At 36.2% G+C, this 18,095-nt stretch overlaps 1 protein-coding gene across 1 annotated transcript; it reads left to right on the forward strand.

Annotated features, from left to right (window-relative positions):
* On the forward strand, nucleotides 1–5,818 carry LOC115994916 (3-ketoacyl-CoA thiolase 2, peroxisomal). The gene is made up of 14 exons (XM_031119257.1): nucleotides 1–198; nucleotides 467–543; nucleotides 645–729; nucleotides 910–1,036; nucleotides 1,125–1,223; nucleotides 1,447–1,514; nucleotides 1,623–1,730; nucleotides 1,812–1,889; nucleotides 2,012–2,144; nucleotides 2,241–2,337; nucleotides 3,321–3,444; nucleotides 3,527–3,635; nucleotides 5,359–5,442; nucleotides 5,544–5,818. Exons 1-14 carry the CDS (start codon nucleotides 85–87, stop codon nucleotides 5,651–5,653), a joined length of 1,413 nt encoding a protein of 470 aa, XP_030975117.1. The 5' UTR covers nucleotides 1–84; the 3' UTR covers nucleotides 5,654–5,818.
* The last annotated feature ends 12,277 nt before the right edge of the window (nucleotides 5,819–18,095 follow it).

An 18,095-nucleotide genomic window follows, 5' to 3' on the forward strand; every position in this document is an offset into this window, starting at 1 on the left:
ATTTGCTTGTTTGGCCTTCTGTTTCTTGTTTAGGCGTCTCTACCATTATAGTCTAGAGAGAGAGAGAGAGATAGAAAGTCTGAGATGGAGAAAGCTATCAACAGGCAACGTGTTCTGCTGGAACACCTTCGACCTTCCTCTTCTTCTTCTTTTGTTTACGGCACCGATTCTTCTTCTTCTCCTCCTCCTCCAATCGCGGTATTGCTTTTCTTTCTCTCTTTTCGTTTCGGATCCATCGTTATCTCGCTGAATTTCAGTCTAATCCTTTCCAATTTTTCAATTTAATTGTAAATCCTTTATTAGATCCATACTCATAATTTTTATAAAATTAATTTACTATTTGTTATGCTTATTCGACATGTTCGATCTCCGACCATATGATTTTCAAAGTATAACCTTTCAATTTTATTATTATTATTTTTTAAATAAAAAGAAAGAAATATTGATGATTGATAAAAATATGTAGGCATCAGCATGTGCAGCTGGGGATAGTGCTGCGTACCATAGGACTTCGGTGTTTGGGGACGATGTTGTCATTGTCGCGTAAGCTTGCTCATCCTTTTTTAGCTTTAAATTCACAGTTATTTCCAAATTTTTTTCACCTTTGTTTTGAATTGAATTTCATGAATTTTCGATATTAACAGAGCGTATCGGACTCCAATTTGCAAAGCCAAGCGTGGTGGTTTCAAGGATACATATGCCGATGATCTCCTTGCACCAGTTTTGAAGGTGGGTTTTTATTGAATTCTTCTTCTTTGTTTTCTTTTTTTTTCCTGTAAAGTTTGTAAGGAGGACAAAATCCGATTTTTTTTTTTTTTTTTTGGTTTATTGGGTATAGCGAAAAGTTTTTATTTTAGTGGTGTTCTATTCAGATGTAGCTTACTTTTGTGATAATTGTTTGGTTTATAGGCAGTGATAGAGAAAACCAATGTGAATCCTAGTGAAGTTGGGGATATTGTGGTGGGTACCGTGTTGGCCCCAGGATCTCAAAGAGCAACTGAATGCAGGATGGCTGCATTCTATGCTGGTTTCCCTGGTGTGTTTTTCCTTTTCAGCCCTTAATTTGTTAACCTTGAAGTTATTGGTGTTTTATTGCTCATGTATGTCACAATTGTGTTGTGCAGAAACTGTGCCTATCAGGACTGTGAATAGGCAATGTTCATCTGGGCTTCAGGCAGTTGCTGATGTTGCTGCAGCTATAAGAGCTGGATTTTATGACATTGGTAAAGAGAATATCCCCCAAAGGGAAATTATTAGGTCCACTGTTTATAGTCCGCCTCATGAAGGTGGGCCCCGTACACATGGGGCACAGTCATGTGATAATGGAACAGGCTCCACCAAGCGGACCTAATAATTCACTCTGCCCCACCCTCCCTTTTCTTCTTCCTGTATTTTTTTATTTTCTTGGGTTAAAGATAAATATTTATATTTATTAATTTCATACAGGCATTGGAGCTGGCTTGGAATCCATGACTTCTAGTCCAATGGCATGGGAAGGATCGGTGAATCCCAAAGTACACTCTTTCTCTCTCATCACGTTTTACTAATATGCATAAGATTGTTGGTGAAAATACATGACAGGATATTTAGGTTCTCATATGATCTTCCTTTCATAATTACAGGTAAAGATCTTTGAACAAGCCCAAAATTGTCTTCTTCCCATGGGGATAACCTCAGAAAATGTTGCACATCGTTTTGGTGTAACTAGGCAGGAACAAGATCAAGCTGCAGTAAGTTGAATGAACCTTTCAGTGTTCAAAGCATTCCAATGCATTTTTTTTCTATTGATTTTCTTAAATTTTTCCTGTTAGGTCGAGTCACATCAACGAGCTGCTGCTGCTACTGCCTCTGGTAAATTTAAGGATGAAATTATTCCTGTGCCAACCAAGGTATTTCAGTTTTAGGCTTTGAGCAGAATTTCACTATTCTATTGCACTTCTATTTGACTTTTTTTGTGCAAGAACATATATGGTTTTCATTAGGGCATTGATCCATATTTCATTTAAAATAGATTGTCGACCCAAAAACTGGTGACGAGAAGCCTGTTACAATCTCTATTGATGATGGGATTCGACCTAATGCAAGATTTTCAGATCTGGCAAAGCTGAAGCCTGTTTTTAAGAAAGATGGGAGTACCACTGCTGGTATTGGATACATAACACTCATGATTAGTTTTCTCATAAACATATCACATTTAGTTTGATTTTATACCATTTCATAATTTGGTACTTTTATCATAGGCAATTCTAGCCAAGTGAGTGATGGTGCTGGGGCTGTTCTCCTCATGAAGAGAAGCATTGCAGTGCAAAAGGGACTACCCATCCTTGGTGTATTCAGGTATGTAACTTCTGGATCATGCTTATTCATTTATCTTATAAGTTGCACAAATAATGTCCAGCACACAGGCAATATTCACATTCTCACTTTAATGCACAAAAGCCTACTTTATTATAGTGCTTGGTTTCTGTTGGTATTCTCACTTTCTGTTTGGTCTACGTATATTTGTTGGAAGCCTCACCACTCCCTAGTCCTAGTTTCTCTTGGTAAGAACAAATTTGACAAATAGTTTCATGGACAGTTATTTGAAGTGGAGTATCATCCACCAGCACTCACCCAAATAAATAACCATGTAAATTAATAAGTATGCTCTGTAATTTCAGTGGCTCTTTGGGACAATGTAGTGAAACATAGTAAAGAGGTTTTGTCATGAATTTTCCTCGCCATGGTTTTACATTGTTCATTGACCTTACCATCCTATATTCTAGGATTCAAAACACAGTAAAGAGGTTCTTACAACTCCACGTAGGATGAATACTTCTCTCCTAGCCTCAACCTGGAAACCTTATTCATTTTTTTTTATATGTTAAGAGTTGGCTCTTTGTGAACCCTAGGGTATCACCCTCGGGTGGTACCGTGCCTCAAGACATGGATGTCACTAGTATGAATCTCCCCTTCCTCCTCCCCTCCCTTCCCTTGCATGTGCTAGGTGGAGGGTGAGGTGGGTTCAAGACCCACAATGTGCATGTGTTACCAATCAATATATATATATATATATATATAGTTTTACCCTTGATGTAGATAATTAATCACTTAGCGTTTAGCATGATTTACTAGACTAAATTAACCCATCTAGTAAATGAGGATCTATTTCCCCTTTGCTATTAAACTTTATGTTTTTCTTCACTTATCCAAAAAAAAAAAGACAAACAGACTAACAAACAAACTATTAAACTATTTTATGGCTAGTCCAATAAATTAATGCAAAACAATTGAAATTACTTCTAATATACTAAGATAATTACCATATGTTGGTCCTACAGGACTTTTGCTGCTGTTGGTGTTGATCCCGCAATCATGGGTGTCGGCCCAGCCGCTGCAATTCCAGCTGCTGTCAAGGCTGCCAGTTTAGAGCTTGATGATATTGACCTTTTTGAGATTAATGAGGTATTAAACTATGGTAGAAATACTTATTTCGTATTCAGGAACTGTGAGTATATAATTAATCCGGAAATTTGTAACTGTGCAGGCATTTGCATCCCAATTTGTATATTGTCGTAACAAGCTGGAACTTGATCCAGAAAAAATCAATGTGAATGGAGGTGCTATAGCCCTTGGGCATCCTTTGGGTGCTACAGGTATATACTAGAAAATTCAAAATAAGTTAAATTACACTATCTATAATTTTGAAACGCTGATATTACAAGATATATATAACATGCACCTAAATGCGCAAGATAAATAGAAGATGCAAGCATGATGTTATATGGTAATTCTTAAGCTTGTTTTTTGAGTGAGTTAGTATTACATCTCAAGCGTCTCATGAAGATGCTATTGGTGATTGACTTAAGTGTGTAGTTGGACCTTGTTTATTAGGTTTTATAGGAATCATTTTCTCGGAAATGCTCATCTGGCTAGTATGCCAATAGACAAAGGAGAGCCTGCTTCATTAAAAGTGTTTTTATTGAGTAATGATCACCCCCCCCCCCCCACCCTTTCTTTCTCTCCTTTGAAAAGAAATCTACGATGAACCTGAACTTATATTATAAAGCAAACATTTCCTTTCATTTCCTTTTCATTTATTCTTACTCTTATGTTGAATTTGTTTGGAATGTGTTGCAAGTACCGTAAAGCAGGTGGTTTTGGGTTTCTATGCTGATTGCTTGCTCTGCATCAAGACTTGCTTGGTTTTGGGATTAGACTGTTACACTGAAGATTAATAGCAATTAACATAGAGCAATAATCAATTAATAAGATTGGCATCATGTTTTTCTGATATTTCGTATGTTATTTTGATGGTTTGCCATATTTTCACATTGATATTCAATTTTTAATTTACCTTTCTGCAATTAATTTTAAGGATCGCATAATTAACATGACATTACTGTTGGAACTGACTTTGGTTGAAAAGAAGAGAAGTTTGTGGCAGTCGACAACTTTGAAGTAGGTTAAAGAGGATGGAAGGAGGACATTATGCATATGCGATTTGAATCAAGCTGTCGTAGCTTTGTATTTGAAGCTCAATTGTCTTGCTCAATGAGTCCTATCCAAATAAGCTTTCCATAAAATCACTTAAAATGTATCTTTACTCTTTACTTGTAAAAAAGGTATTAGTGTCGGAACACAAATGTCCTGTTATATTTGAATCTCCAAGTCTCATCAGGAAAAGTTCCATAAGATTGGTGAAGAAGTCTATTCAAAATTGTAATAGTTGTTTGGTTACTTAGCTGCTTATTGTAGAATTCATCCTTGTCAACTCTCTTCCCATCCCATCCCCAACAAACCCCCCCCCCCCCCCCCAAAAAAAAAACCACCCCCCTTTTCCCAAATTCCAAAAGATAACAACACTCACACACAAACTCGTTCTTGTTTGGTTGCATATTAGTAGGCTGTTGAAATCCTTGTTATCATTTGGAGAACCTACTTTATGGGCGCTCAAGCAGCACCTGCCAAAAAGGGCAAGTTGGGTTTTGCTATCCGCATTGTGCTTTTGCTGATGAGTAATACCTCTTTGAGCACAACTTTCATTTTGCTAGTATATTGTCATCATTAATTGATAAAGTTAGGTTCAGCTGCTGGATGCAAAGACTTTAGGTAGGAGCATTTGTCTATTTACTCTTTTGCAATATGCCTTGATGCATAATTGCTGAAGACAAAGTTTGGAATATCATTTTGATATCTGTTCATATCATTTCAAATTGGTGTCAAGTACATATTTTTTTAATGGATAAACAAAAGCGCTGTTTCCGGGGATGTGACAAGCTTAAATTGTTGTCTTATACTTTAGTTAGAGCTTCAACATAGTATGGAGATTGTCTTTTATCAACAAAGAAATTTGTTTGACTGTTGTGTCTGTTACAGGCGCTCGCTGTGTTGCTACTTTATTGCATGAGATGAAGCGTCGTGGAAAAGACTGCCGCTTTGGAGTGATATCAATGTGCATAGGTACTCTATCTCCCTTCTGTGTGTGTAAATGATGTGCAAGTGCAAGCATGTTTATCTGCAGGGTATGCTACTCAATACAAATGTTTTTAACTGAAATGCAGGCTCTGGAATGGGGGCAGCCGCTGTTTTTGAACGGGGGGATGCTGTTGATGACCTCTGCAATGCCCGGGTAGTTCAAAGCAATAGTCTTTTATCTAAGGATGCTTGGTAGAATATTTTTTCCTGCTGCTTATGGCAAAGTCCTATGAATAATGTCATGACTGGGATTGGAACTCCTAGTAAAAGCATTGTAATAATTTGACATTATGTTTTGTTAAAAATCTACAGGGATTAAAGGATTGAAGTAATTAGTTAAAATTTCTTCTCTGCACTCTTATTCTGCGTCTTAGTATCAAGTCAAATCATTTGGTTATGCTTAGGGTGTTAAGATGCAAACCTTCCCAACTATAGGAAGGAGGCAATCCCATATTTTTTTTCTCCAATTTTCAAGACCTCAAACTTTCTATGTAGTAGTCATATGGACTTAAAAGTGCGATTTGAGTGCCCTCAGTGCACTCTGTCCAAGCGAATTTGAGTTAAGGAATCAACTTTTCCAAATTGAGGGTAAGGATACTTTTCAATCATCTTTTTTCAACTATCTATAAGTAGGAGTCGTGTATATTAATTAATTGCCTTTTCAACCTGGAGGAATTTTCCAGCAACCTGGTTTGTAGGTGAGCTTCTTCCCCTAAAGAATGTTAATTTAATTGTCATACGGAATATAGAGCTAGCTTGACTTGAAAAACTTGCACTGCCTCATCTTATAGAGATGGATGGGGCAGTTTTTTCTTCCATGATACTGAATCAGTTCCTCCATTTTAAAAAGAGCAATTAAGAGTGGGTTATGATAAATATGATGAATTCTAGAGACTAACATAAATAATTGAGAAATGTAATGTTCACAGCATTTTTACAACAAATCTTAAGTGGCTAGTTGTTTTAGGATACAAAATAGAAAGTTTACTCTAGCCTAAGTATATATGTGTATGAAGCTTTCTACTGGAGACTTGAACCCGGCTCTTATTGCCCATACCCCACAAGCACTTGTAGAGTAATTATCGCACCAAGTGTACATGGTGTTAAGTGACAAATTGTTATTGGTTGTGAATTCAAATAATTCAAATTAATAATAACTTATAGTTATCAGATATGATTTGTTGTAAAAGTGTTGTGAAGATATTGTGATCATAGTATTTCTTTAAATAATTATTTTATGTGACTAAAATACATCTTCATTTTCAAAGTGTGTGGAACTCATATGGTAAGAAAAAAAAATATATATAAGGTAAAATACAATTAACATCTCTAAGGTTTGGATGTATAATATATATTTTTTTGTTATTGGATGTATAATATATTCTTTTGTCATGTGCTGCTGACTAATTTGCAACGAGGAATGATGGAATATATTGCACATGACACACAATTTGGTCCAAATTCTAATAAATTACCGGCATTCAATTCGTATCTTCAACTACAAAGCTGTAGAGGCTGCCTCTGTTACTAGATGTAATGTATGATAGTATTAACTGGCAGACGAGATGGGCAACGAGCTTGAATGAAGGCGCTGACGGCTAAGATAAATGCATTGCACGGCTTTCCTTATTTTCTTGTAAAAAACACATGCGGTAATCTGAACATGAAAGCAATACAAGTTAGACATGTGAACTGGGAAAATTATGGATGGTAGCAAGGCCACAACAATAGTAGCTGAGAGCTCGCTGATGTGAGTGCAAAATAATTTGGAAATATCAAGAGAGTCAATTTCTACCTAAGCCATTTCTGTTTGGTAGTCAGAACAAAATATTATGGTATCAATTCATACAGATGTACTTATATTATATTATATTATATTAATAAACGTAAGTCCATGCTTTAAATATATTGTCAGTTCTTAACCCAATATTACAGCCAAGCCCAATAAGAATATATACATTCATTCACGCAAGGAAAAAAAATCTGCCTTTTATTTTAACCAATAAAAAAAAAAAAAAAACTGCAATTAACCCTATTATTATTCTTATAAAATTTTTCTTAGAAAATGTTTTCTTCCAAAATCTTATGAAATTTTCCTTTAAAAAACATTAAATTAGAAAATCTCTTTCCAAAAACTCACGGGATTAAAAAAAAAAAAAAAAATCATTTTCCTAGAGAACACTTTCCAAAAACCCATTTCTCTTTCAAAGTCCATTTCCTAGAGAACCTTCTTCTTCTTTATTTTTTATTTTTTTAGAGGGTGGGGGGACCCTATTCTTTAATCATGGGCTTTCCTTAAAAAGCCCCCCAAAAAAAAACTATTTTTTTAGAAAAAGTTTATTCTAAGGGTCTGTTTGGATAGAACTTATTTTGCTGAAATTGAAAACTGAAAACACTGTAGCAAAATAATTTTTAAATGTGTGAATAGTACCATGGGACCCATTTTTAATGAAAAAATTGATAAAAAATGAAATTTGTGGATCCTTGAACAGTGCACGGATGCACTGTTCACATAAGACCGGTCAAAAGTTGCGGCTACTGTTGCATGAACAGTAGCCGCTTGTGGGAAAAACGCGTGAAAAAAAAAAAAAAAGAGGGAAAACGCAGAAACGCAAAGCAGCAAAAACTCAACACTATCCAAACATTACCTAAAACTCGGAATTTTCCTAGAAAAAGTCTTTTCCTCGAAACATGTTTTCTAAAAAAAATCCCTGAGAATTGTCTTTGCCAAACTCTTTCCTTAAAACCTTTTTATAAGAATGGATGAAATTTTCATGAAAAACTTTTCTAAAAAAAAAAATGCTAAGTTTTGGACTGGGCTAAAAGTTGGGCTCCATTAGGTGAGTTTGGTTCAGCTATTTGAAAAAATGGTGGATTCAAAAAGTATGGTATGAAATTGAGTTTTTTAAAAAAGTAGTGTTTGATAAAAGTTGTTAAAAAGTTTTTTTTTTTTTTTTTTTTTTTTTTTAATAAAAAACCTAAGTGTTTGACTAACACTTATCAAAATTACAGTTTGAGGTATAAATTACCAAAAGGGAAAAAAATATACATAAGGAAATTTTTTCCTACTTATGGTTCCTAAATAGTAATAATAATAATAATAGTTGTTATTTATTATTATTGATATATTTTTTTAGAAGATTATTAATTTATTGTCAAAGGTCATTAACAAATGACACTTTTAATTTTCATTGTAATGGAATACTCAATAATTATCTTAAACCTTTCATAGTATGAATTTGTACAAATTATAATTTTATTAAGACTTATCTTTTTCCTTTTGTTATTTTCATATTCATTAATAGTTACTGCTCATTTCATTTTTTGTGCTTACTATAATGAGTAATGCAAGGACCACAACATTATCAAAATAATTTTACAATAAATTTAGATGCCAAGTTGTTATTGATGGGTAAAAAATTAATGTTAGTGATAGTTCAAATTAAAACCAAAAACAGCTTCCTCCCTAACATTTGTTGTAAAAAAAATATTGCGAAGATAATATTACACTAATATAATTTGTTAATTTTTTTCATAAATTTAACTTTATTTTTTTTAAGATTTTTTTTTCTTCACTTTTTGTCTCCCTTCTTTCACCATTTTCTGTATTTTCCTCCTGCCCTCGCACACTTGTTCACATCGAAGAGGCAAGAGAGAGGTGAATGTGGTGGAAGAGATAGTGAGATGTGGTGACATGGCTGCATAGGAGGACAAAGGATTGTGCCGATTATGTCGCAATGAGGCTCTGCCCAATTTATGCTATTGGTATGGACGTCTTATTCATCATGATAAGGACTGTTCAATATGGCAAAAAAGGAAGGGGGCTTTGAAGGAAGGTGATCAACAATTTAGGTCATGGCTACAGACATCCACTCCGAACCTTCCAAAGAAAATGTTGGTTCACGTTGTTGGATATGAGGAGGAAGTCAGTAGGGAGAATGAGATTAACTCAAGTGTAGGGGGGACAATGGAGTAGGACGGGTTGGGTTGAGCACTGAACCAGTGAGTGAGGGGAGAGAAGAGCAGTGAGCCTCAACTAATGAAGGACCATAGGCAGTTCATATTACAAGAGGATCAGATAGGGGTTGGTATGGGTACTAAGGTCTATAGTTCACCGATTGGCGAGGAGCTTATGCAGCCTGATACTTCCTCTTCTCGGGATTTTCAAGCCTAATTGGACGATATTGATGTCGAGCTAACTCATTTTGATGATATGGGGGAGGGACGAGAGGGTGATTTCGTAATGCAGCAAGGTGGGATGGGGTCTCGGGCAGTCGGTTTGGCCATTTTTTTTGACAAGTTTGTTTACCCAGACGGAGCCATGCAGACAATCTTCAACAGTAGCATAGTTCACTAGAGTGCCTAGAAAATGAAGTGTGTCTAAAGATTTGATGGAACCAATCCTATCCAGACGTACGAGGCAAGACTTTGCCAAGGAGATGGAGGAAAAGAGTGGTAGTAGGAAGAAGCAAGCAGTTGTTATCAATGATTTAACGGTGGAGGTTGACGATTAGCCCCACCGACAGCCATGAAACTTTTAGCATGGAATTGTAGGGGGCTTGAGAATCGCCGTACAGTTTACGAGCTTGTTGATATAGAACAAGCACAAGATCCCATGATTGTATTTTTGTCAGAAACATAGTTAAAGAAGGAGCATATGAAGTGGGTTCGAGACAAGATAATTTTTTATGGATGTTTTACAGTGCCATCTGATGGAAGGGGGGGGGGTTGGCTCTTCTTTGGAAAATAGGTGTCAATATGTGGGTGTATAGTTTTTTGAATTACCATATTAATTCCATTGTTCATGGTGGTTCAGAAAATGCGTGAAGATTGACTAGGTTCTATGGAGAGCCTGATACAAGTTGCCGAAGCGAGGGATGGAATATGTTAAGAATATTGAGCTCAAAACTGAAACTCTCATGGTGTTGTTTTAGTGACTTTAATGAATTGTTGTTTTAGTGACTTTAATGAATTGCTTGAGGTGTAGGATAAGCGAGGAGGGGTTCCTAGGACTCATAATTTGATGCAAGACTTTCGTGATGTTCTTGATCATTGTGGGTTTGTTGACTTAGGGTACTCAGGTTCGGATTACACTTGGTATGGTCGGCGTCGGGGGGAGTTGATTTGGGAAAGACTGGACAGGGGGGTTGCAAACTATGAGTGGTTGGCTAAGTTCCCAATGGATAGGGTGAAACATTTGAATTGCTTCACATTGGATCATCGACCAATTCTGTTGTCTTTGAATGTGGATGGGGAGCATAAAAAATGGTGTCGAAAACCCTTTTGCTTTGAGGCAATGTGGGTGTCAGATTTTTGATGCAAGGAGAGCATGGGATTGTTCTCTGGATGGTACACCGATGTTTGTTGCTATAAATAAGTTGAATAAGTGCAAGAAAAGCCTGATGGCTTGGAGCCGAGATAACTTTGGTAATGTGCAGAAGAATATTAAGCAAATAAAGGATTGTTTATGGAGGGTAGAGGCGGCTATGGTCAGAACTGGTGATCATGAGGAAGTTGCTTGATTGAAGAAGGATTTGAATGATCTTTTCGATAAAGAAGAAAAGATGTGGCAGCAACGTTCCTGTATTCAGTGGTTGAAGAATGGGGATCAGAACACTAGATTTTTTAATGGCTTGGCAACTTAAAAGAAGAGAAAGAATTTCATTAAGGGTCTCCGTGATGGGTAGGGAGTGTGGTAGGATGATGAAGAGGTATTTTCGACCATGTTGACTGATTTTTATTCCCAGCTTTTTACCTCTTCAAACCCACATGCTCTCAGTCGTATCTTGGAAGGGGTACAACTAGTGGTTATTGTGGAGATGAGAGCTGAACTTGGTAAACCCTATACTAGTGAAGAGGTATGCACAGTAATCAGGAGATGACCCCACTCAAAGCTTCGGGTTCGGATGGTATGCCTCCCTTATTTTTTCAGACTTACTGGACTAATGTAGGTATGGATATTACTCAAGCTGTCCTATCTAGTTTAAATTCGGGTTCCATTCTAAAATTTGTTAATCATACCTTTATTACTTAAATTCCTAAAGTTAATAATCCGGAAAGGGTATCTAATTTTAGACCTATAAGCCTCTGCAATGTGATTTATAAAATTATTAGCAAGGTGATTGCTAACCGCCTCAAGCCTATGCTTAATTCTATTATCTCAAAGACCCAAAGTGCTTTTATTTGCAGATAGATTAATAACTGATAATATCTTAATTGCTTTCAAGTCTCTGCATCATATGAAGACTAGCTGCACAGGAAAGAAAGGGTTCATGCCTATGAAGTTGGACATGAGCAAAGCCTATGATAGGGTGGAATGGAGTTTTCTTGAAAGAATCCTCCTCAAATTAGGCTTTCAGGATTCGTGGGTGGATTTGATAATGAAGTGTATCACCACAGTGTCCTATTCTATTCTTGTCAATGGAGAACCCAAGGGCATAATTACACCTTTAAGAGGCCTACAACAAGGGATCCTCTCTCACTGTATTTGTTTTTGTTCTGTGCAGAAGGGTTTAAAGCTTTTTTGCGCAATACTGCTGTAGGAGGAGAAATCCGAGGGTTTTCTTTATGTCGAAAACAACTCTATTCTTTAGCAGGAAGCTATCAAAGACAAAGTGGCACTTACTATTTCGGCCATTCGGCATTATGAGAAATATTTGGGGCTTCCTTTTTTTGTTGGTAGAAATAGGACGGCATGTTTTACTCAGATCAAATAAAGGATATGGGCTAGGATGCAGGGGTGGAAGGAAAAGTTCTTGTCTTAGGCGGGCAAAGAGGTAATGATTAAGGTGGTGGTCCAATCTATCCCAGTTTACTCTATGAGTGTTTTTAAGCTTCCGGTTGGTCTCTGTAAAGATATTGAGGCAATGATCCGAAAGTTTTAGTGGGGTAATGGTGATTCAAAGAAAATTCATTGGGTCAAATGGAGCTTACCTTGCTCTTTTAAATCTATTGGGGGTATGGACTTTAGGGATTTCCAAAAGTTCAATAATGCTATGTTGGCTAAATAGGTTTGGCGTCTTATTCATTACAAAGACACTTTACTTTTATAGAGTGTTTAGTGCCAAGTATTTTCCTAATGGTAGCATTTTGGAGGACCCTATTCATCCGAAGTGCTCTTATGCGCGGAGGAGTATCTTGCAAGCTCGGGAGGTCATCCATAAAGGGGCAATTTAGAGGGTTGGGAATGGTGAAAAAATTGATGTTTGGAATCATCACTGGCTGCCTGAACCCACTAGTAGCATGATTGTGTCTCCAAAATCTGGCTCCTTAGTATCTCGGGTTTGTGATCTTTTCTACTCAAACTCTAAGATTTGGGATCCTGGAAAATTGGCTAGCTACTTTCTCCCTTGGGAGGCTGAGGTGATTGGAAGGATTCATGTGAGTGATGGTTGGGATGAAGATATCTTAATATGGCCTTTAACTCTGGATAGTGAGTATAGTGTCAAAAGTGCCTTTGTATGCTAGTTGAAGCTAAAATTCTCTCAATGCTGAGTTCTTCCACGCCAGGTAATTCGCAGGTGGTATGGAAGAAAATCTAGAAGCATAGAGTCCCAAATAGAATTTGACATTTTCTGCGGCGTGATATGAAAGATTTGCTCCCTACCAAGTTGAATTTGAAAACTCGGCATATTCCTATCGTTGGCATTTGTGATGGCTGTGGTGGTCATTTGGAATCTCTCATGCATTGCCTATGGTTATGTGATCAAGCTCGTTTAGTTTGGTTGTCCGACTCGGGCTTTATGTTTTTGGTTCAGAAGCAATGCAGGTCATTCTTTGCAGTCTTGAAGGCTTTGTTCAGTGAAGAGTTTGCTTTCAATTGTGCTTTATTTGCTACGGTGGCATGCTGCTTGTGGCAGAAGAGGAACAAACTGAGGAAGCATCAAAATGCTTGGCAGCTGTACAAGATTAGGGACAGAGTTAAGGAGCTAGTTCGGGAGTTCTAGGATGCTAATCATAGGGAGCCGCAAAGACCTGTTCATCGACCACCTGTCCGCTGGTCCTCTCCACCTGAAGCTAGCTATAAAGCGAACTTTGATGCAGTGCTTTTTGATGGAACAAGCAGTTTTGGGATAAGCGTGGTGTTTCGGGATCATTCAAGTAGTGTTATCGCAGCCTTAAGTCAGAGGGTCAAGTCCATCCACTTGATTGAGATGGCCGAAGCTTTGTCAGCGAGACAGGCTGTGGTTTTGGTTAGGGAGCTTAGTTTCTTCCATATAATATTTGAAGGAGTTTGTCTCTGAGTGGTACAACCTCTTAGGTGTTCTGGTCGATGCAATACATTGTTTAGGCACATTATAAAGGAGTCTAAAAGACTTGGTTTTTCTTTACGACAGTGTCAGTTTCAGCATGTTCATCGGGAGGGGAATAGGTTGGCTCTTAGTTTAGCTAGAAGAGTAGTTTCAACTACAAATACTAATGTATGGGTAGAAGAACTACCTTGTGATTTGGAATCTGTTTTCCAATCTGATTTTCCTTATTTTCTTTAATAAAATTTTGCTTACCTTCTTCTAAGAAAAAGATCTATCGTGAGTAAAATTTTGTTGCCACATCAACAATAACATCTATCGTAGCTTATCAAAAAAAAAATAATAATAATAATAATAATTTCCAATGCTTTAACACTCACCATTTTCAACTTCTTCTAGATCCCACCACAAGTAATTCTCGACCCTATTAATATAATCCCCCCCACCTACAAGAACCTATTCCTCAGCTCGCTGTAGGCACTCAATTTTGCACCCATAATTTAATCAAGGAGAATGACTTGAATGACCAATCCATGTACCCCAAAAATCATAATTGCATTACATGCATCAATTTGTTCTTGCATTACATGCATCATTTTTTCTTTGCATTACATGCATTAATTCATTTATTGCATATCATAAAAATGATTTTGAGATTCTAACGGTTGCAGTGGTGTTTCCGGTTATCAAATCGGACTATCGGATCGAAAGATATTGCATGATCAAGTTTGCACTATCAACATGCATTGTGTCTAGGTGGAATTGACCACACATGATCAATTTAAATTAATTCTGATTGGTTAAACAATTAAAATTAATTAAATAATTTTGCGATTGGTTGATAATTAGTGTTTAAAATAGGGATGCATGCATGGGAATAAAATGGATGATTGGATAAAAATAAAACTGTGGATAATCTAAACTTTATCAAGATTTATTTTAGGGTATTTATTTACAAGATAATTGTCCTTAAATATCTTGAATTATCTAAAAAAGAGATGAAAAATCGTAGGCGGAGGATGAAAATGCGTCTAGGTACAAGGACCGGCCAAAAAACCCTAGAAGAAGAGTCTAAACGGCACCCGAACATGAAAGTGCATTCGAAGCAATAGGGACAAGTCGGCACTTTTGGAGTGCTAAACGGTGCTCTAAAAGGGCCGAATTTCCTTGATGTGGGCTTTGGCCCAACGGCCTTCGGGTGACGATTATGCATACCCTTTTCGATCTTTTCGGAAAAGGACGCGTCCGGATTAAAACCCTAATCCTCCATACCTATTTTTTAGAGTCTTCTGGCCTCTATAAATAGAGACTGAAACTCATAATTCAACATTTTTTTTTTTTTTTTACACTGAGAGGCATACATTTTTTACTCTCAAACCACCCATATTTTTTGATCCCCTCTCTGAGTGTTGCTGCTTAAATTGGGGTTTTTAGGTTTCAAAGAGAATTGCATAAATTTCTTTGAACCCTAAAACATCCTCTCAAGAATAAAGAGTGCTCATGCAAGAGGTTGTTTCCTTCACCCTTTTTCTTGTGATGTGATGATGCATGTTATATCTCTTTCTTTTTCAAATATCCATGACATGAATTGTAAATTGTTGTTTCGTTAAAGCATGATTGTTTTTATGTGATTGTTATAATCTTTTTCTTGAATGTCAATAAATCTGCATGTGAATAATTATTTTTCTTAAAACAAAACAGATCTGCATCTTTATAAGATGTAGATCTGAATTTTTCTCAATATAAAAAACAGATCTACATCTTTATAAGATGTAGATCTGAGTTTTTCTCAATATAAAAACAAATCTACATCTTCCTTAAATGTAGATCTGAGTTTTCTCAAACAAAAAGAGATCTGCATCTTTATGAGGCGCAGATCTAAATTTTTCTCAAATCAAAACTGATTTGCATCTTTCTTAAGATGCAAATCTCTTTTTCTTAATACATGCAAATTGTTGAAATAAAGAAAGAGTGTGTATTATTGTGTTTGTGTTTACTTTAATTCATGATTGCATAAATTTGGACTATGAGTGAAACTCTCTTCTTAAAAAAATCTTTTTCATTTTTTTTAAACATATAAAAACATATTTGATTTATTTGTCATTAAAAACCATTTTTTTTTGTCATCACAAAATATATTTGAATTTTTATCTCCAAAAACCACTTTTTTCTAAATACTACAAAATAGATTTGGTATTTTGACAAATCAAAATCAAATTTTTTTACCAATCAAAATAGATCTGAATTTTTTTTAAAACAAAAGAAAAAACTTCATTCATAAATAAATTTGTGTGATTTAATTTTTCATTCACATGTTCAACATATCATTCATGACATGCATAAGAAAGTACATTAATCACAAGAGTCTAGAAGACCAGACTTTGTCTGGGCAGAATGGGTGCCTAACACCTTCCCATTCCGTAACCTAGCCTCCGGATTTAGGTTTTTGGTTTAGTAGATCTAGCCTTGTCTTCATTTGTTTTGAGTAGAATGTAACTAGGACAACAAGCCATGTAAATATTTGGTAGATTGTAACTAGGACCCAAAGTTATGTAACTTTTTAATTTTCTTTCAGATATGTAATTTTATTCAATCAATGAATGGAACTATTCAATCATGTATTTTGTAATTAGTATTTTTTCTTATTTTTTTGTATAAAGAAAAATAAGTGGCGACTCCATACCACTTACCCAAAAAGAGAGGTGCTCTAAAAGGTACCCGAATCTCTTTTTTGAGAGACGCTTTTCATCGAGGTCTCTCACACTTGCATTAACGACGGTGATGTCAACAAGGAGGATCTTAAGGAGGTTGACCAAAGGGGTTTGAATTTGAGTTGGCTTCAACAATAGTTGCTAGAGATGGTGCAAAGTAAAAGCTTCATGCCCACGTGATGGAGATCTCTTAAATTATCTCCCAGAAAATTTAAACCAAATTGATGTAATCTGGTTTGGCTTGGTCTACTAATTTACTTTCTAAGAATTTGGCTTTACATTTTTTGAATCCATTTGTGGGGGTCAAAAACACAAAACTACAAGAACTTGAATGCACTTTTGATGTTCTTGATGTATTCAACTAATTTATGAAAAGTATGAGACGGAAATCCACAATGGGAGAATCAAATAGATGATCAAAGGCCAAGAGAGCTAAATCAATACTGATTACAGACAGAAATAGTGTTCTTGAGGGTAATAAAAAGATAAAAGAAGATGAACACTCCTAAAAGCTCTTCTCACTTTCTCTCTCCTAGTTGCTCTCTCAATTTTTCTGGATCCCCTTCCTACTGATCCCCTTTTCCTTTTAAAGCCTCTCCCCTCCTCCAACTATCCTATTCTTCAGTTGGAATTTTGGGGTGATGCTTGTCCCATCAGCACACATTTCTGTCATTTTGTGATCATAAGGGCAGACTTTAGGGTTGTCCTTTCTGTTTAGGCTAGTCAATCAACAATTAATGCGAATAACATTAGGTGAGAGGAGTCTTAAATGCGGAGGTAACTATTGCGTTAGGTTCTGCTTTTTTCTTGATATATCCCAATGGTAATCCGATGAGACGAAGCCTTTTTGGTAAAAAGGAGGGATATTCCCTGGTAATATTGTGCCTCATCAAGAACACGAGCTCCGCGGGACACCTTGATTTGCTTCTTCTGGACCATGGACCCCTTCAAATCCCCCCGGGCCTTCACGCGAACGCCTCACCGTGGAAGGGATGCCTTAACTTTTTTTCCTCATGCTAATGCTTTCGAGGTGGACTCAAATCTACTCCTCCACACCATCCAAATCAATAAACATGTTGAAATTTTAGTTTTAGGAAAAAAAATATAATCAAATAATTATGACTTAATAGAAATTATAACCATGTGATTAAGCCCAGTATATTTTGTAAATTGCATTGTAAAATAATCCAAGAAAACAGGAATCAACAAGCAAAAGTAATATTCATTCCCTTAGTACAAGAACACCATTCCTCCCTTGGGCCATGGCTTCTCAGGTATGGATATGACTTATGAATACTTTCTCCAAAAAATTTACCAATGAATTTTATTTGACTATAGTTTTATTGAAATTTTGTTTAAAAAATTCAAAATTTATAAATATTAGGACATAAACAAAGCAAATTTAAAGGGTCTGCTTAGAAATTTTTTTGTTAATCAACAACAAAAGAGAAAAATGTTGCTCCACCTACAGTTAAGTTTTCAAGTGCTCTAGTCATGGTCATTGGTGCTGGCTCTATTAGCGTTGCTATTATCAACGAGAGGGAGGAATGAATTCTTTTGGATTGGGATGATAACTGATATAAGATATTAAAGGGTGGGTTGTGGATTTATGCCACAAAAAAAGAGGACACAAACAAGGGTTTGGTAATTGGTTGTGTCAAAGAAAGGTAAGTTTGGA

The sequence above is a fragment of the Quercus lobata genome, chromosome 6 (assembly GCF_001633185.2).
Source record: "Quercus lobata isolate SW786 chromosome 6, ValleyOak3.0 Primary Assembly, whole genome shotgun sequence".
NCBI lineage: Eukaryota > Viridiplantae > Streptophyta > Magnoliopsida > Fagales > Fagaceae > Quercus > Quercus lobata.

Bases quoted from the DNA above. Each gene is read 5' to 3' on its own strand.
- LOC115994916 (XM_031119257.1), top strand. From the start codon at position 85: ATGGAGAAAGCTATCAACAGGCAACGTGTTCTGCTGGAACACCTTCGA. The intron at 199-466 runs GTATTGCTTTTC...AAAAATATGTAG, and splicing joins CTCCTCCTCCTCCAATCGCG to GCATCAGCATGTGCAGCTGG. The intron at 5,443-5,543 runs GTACTCTATCTC...ACTGAAATGCAG, and splicing joins AGTGATATCAATGTGCATAG to GCTCTGGAATGGGGGCAGCC.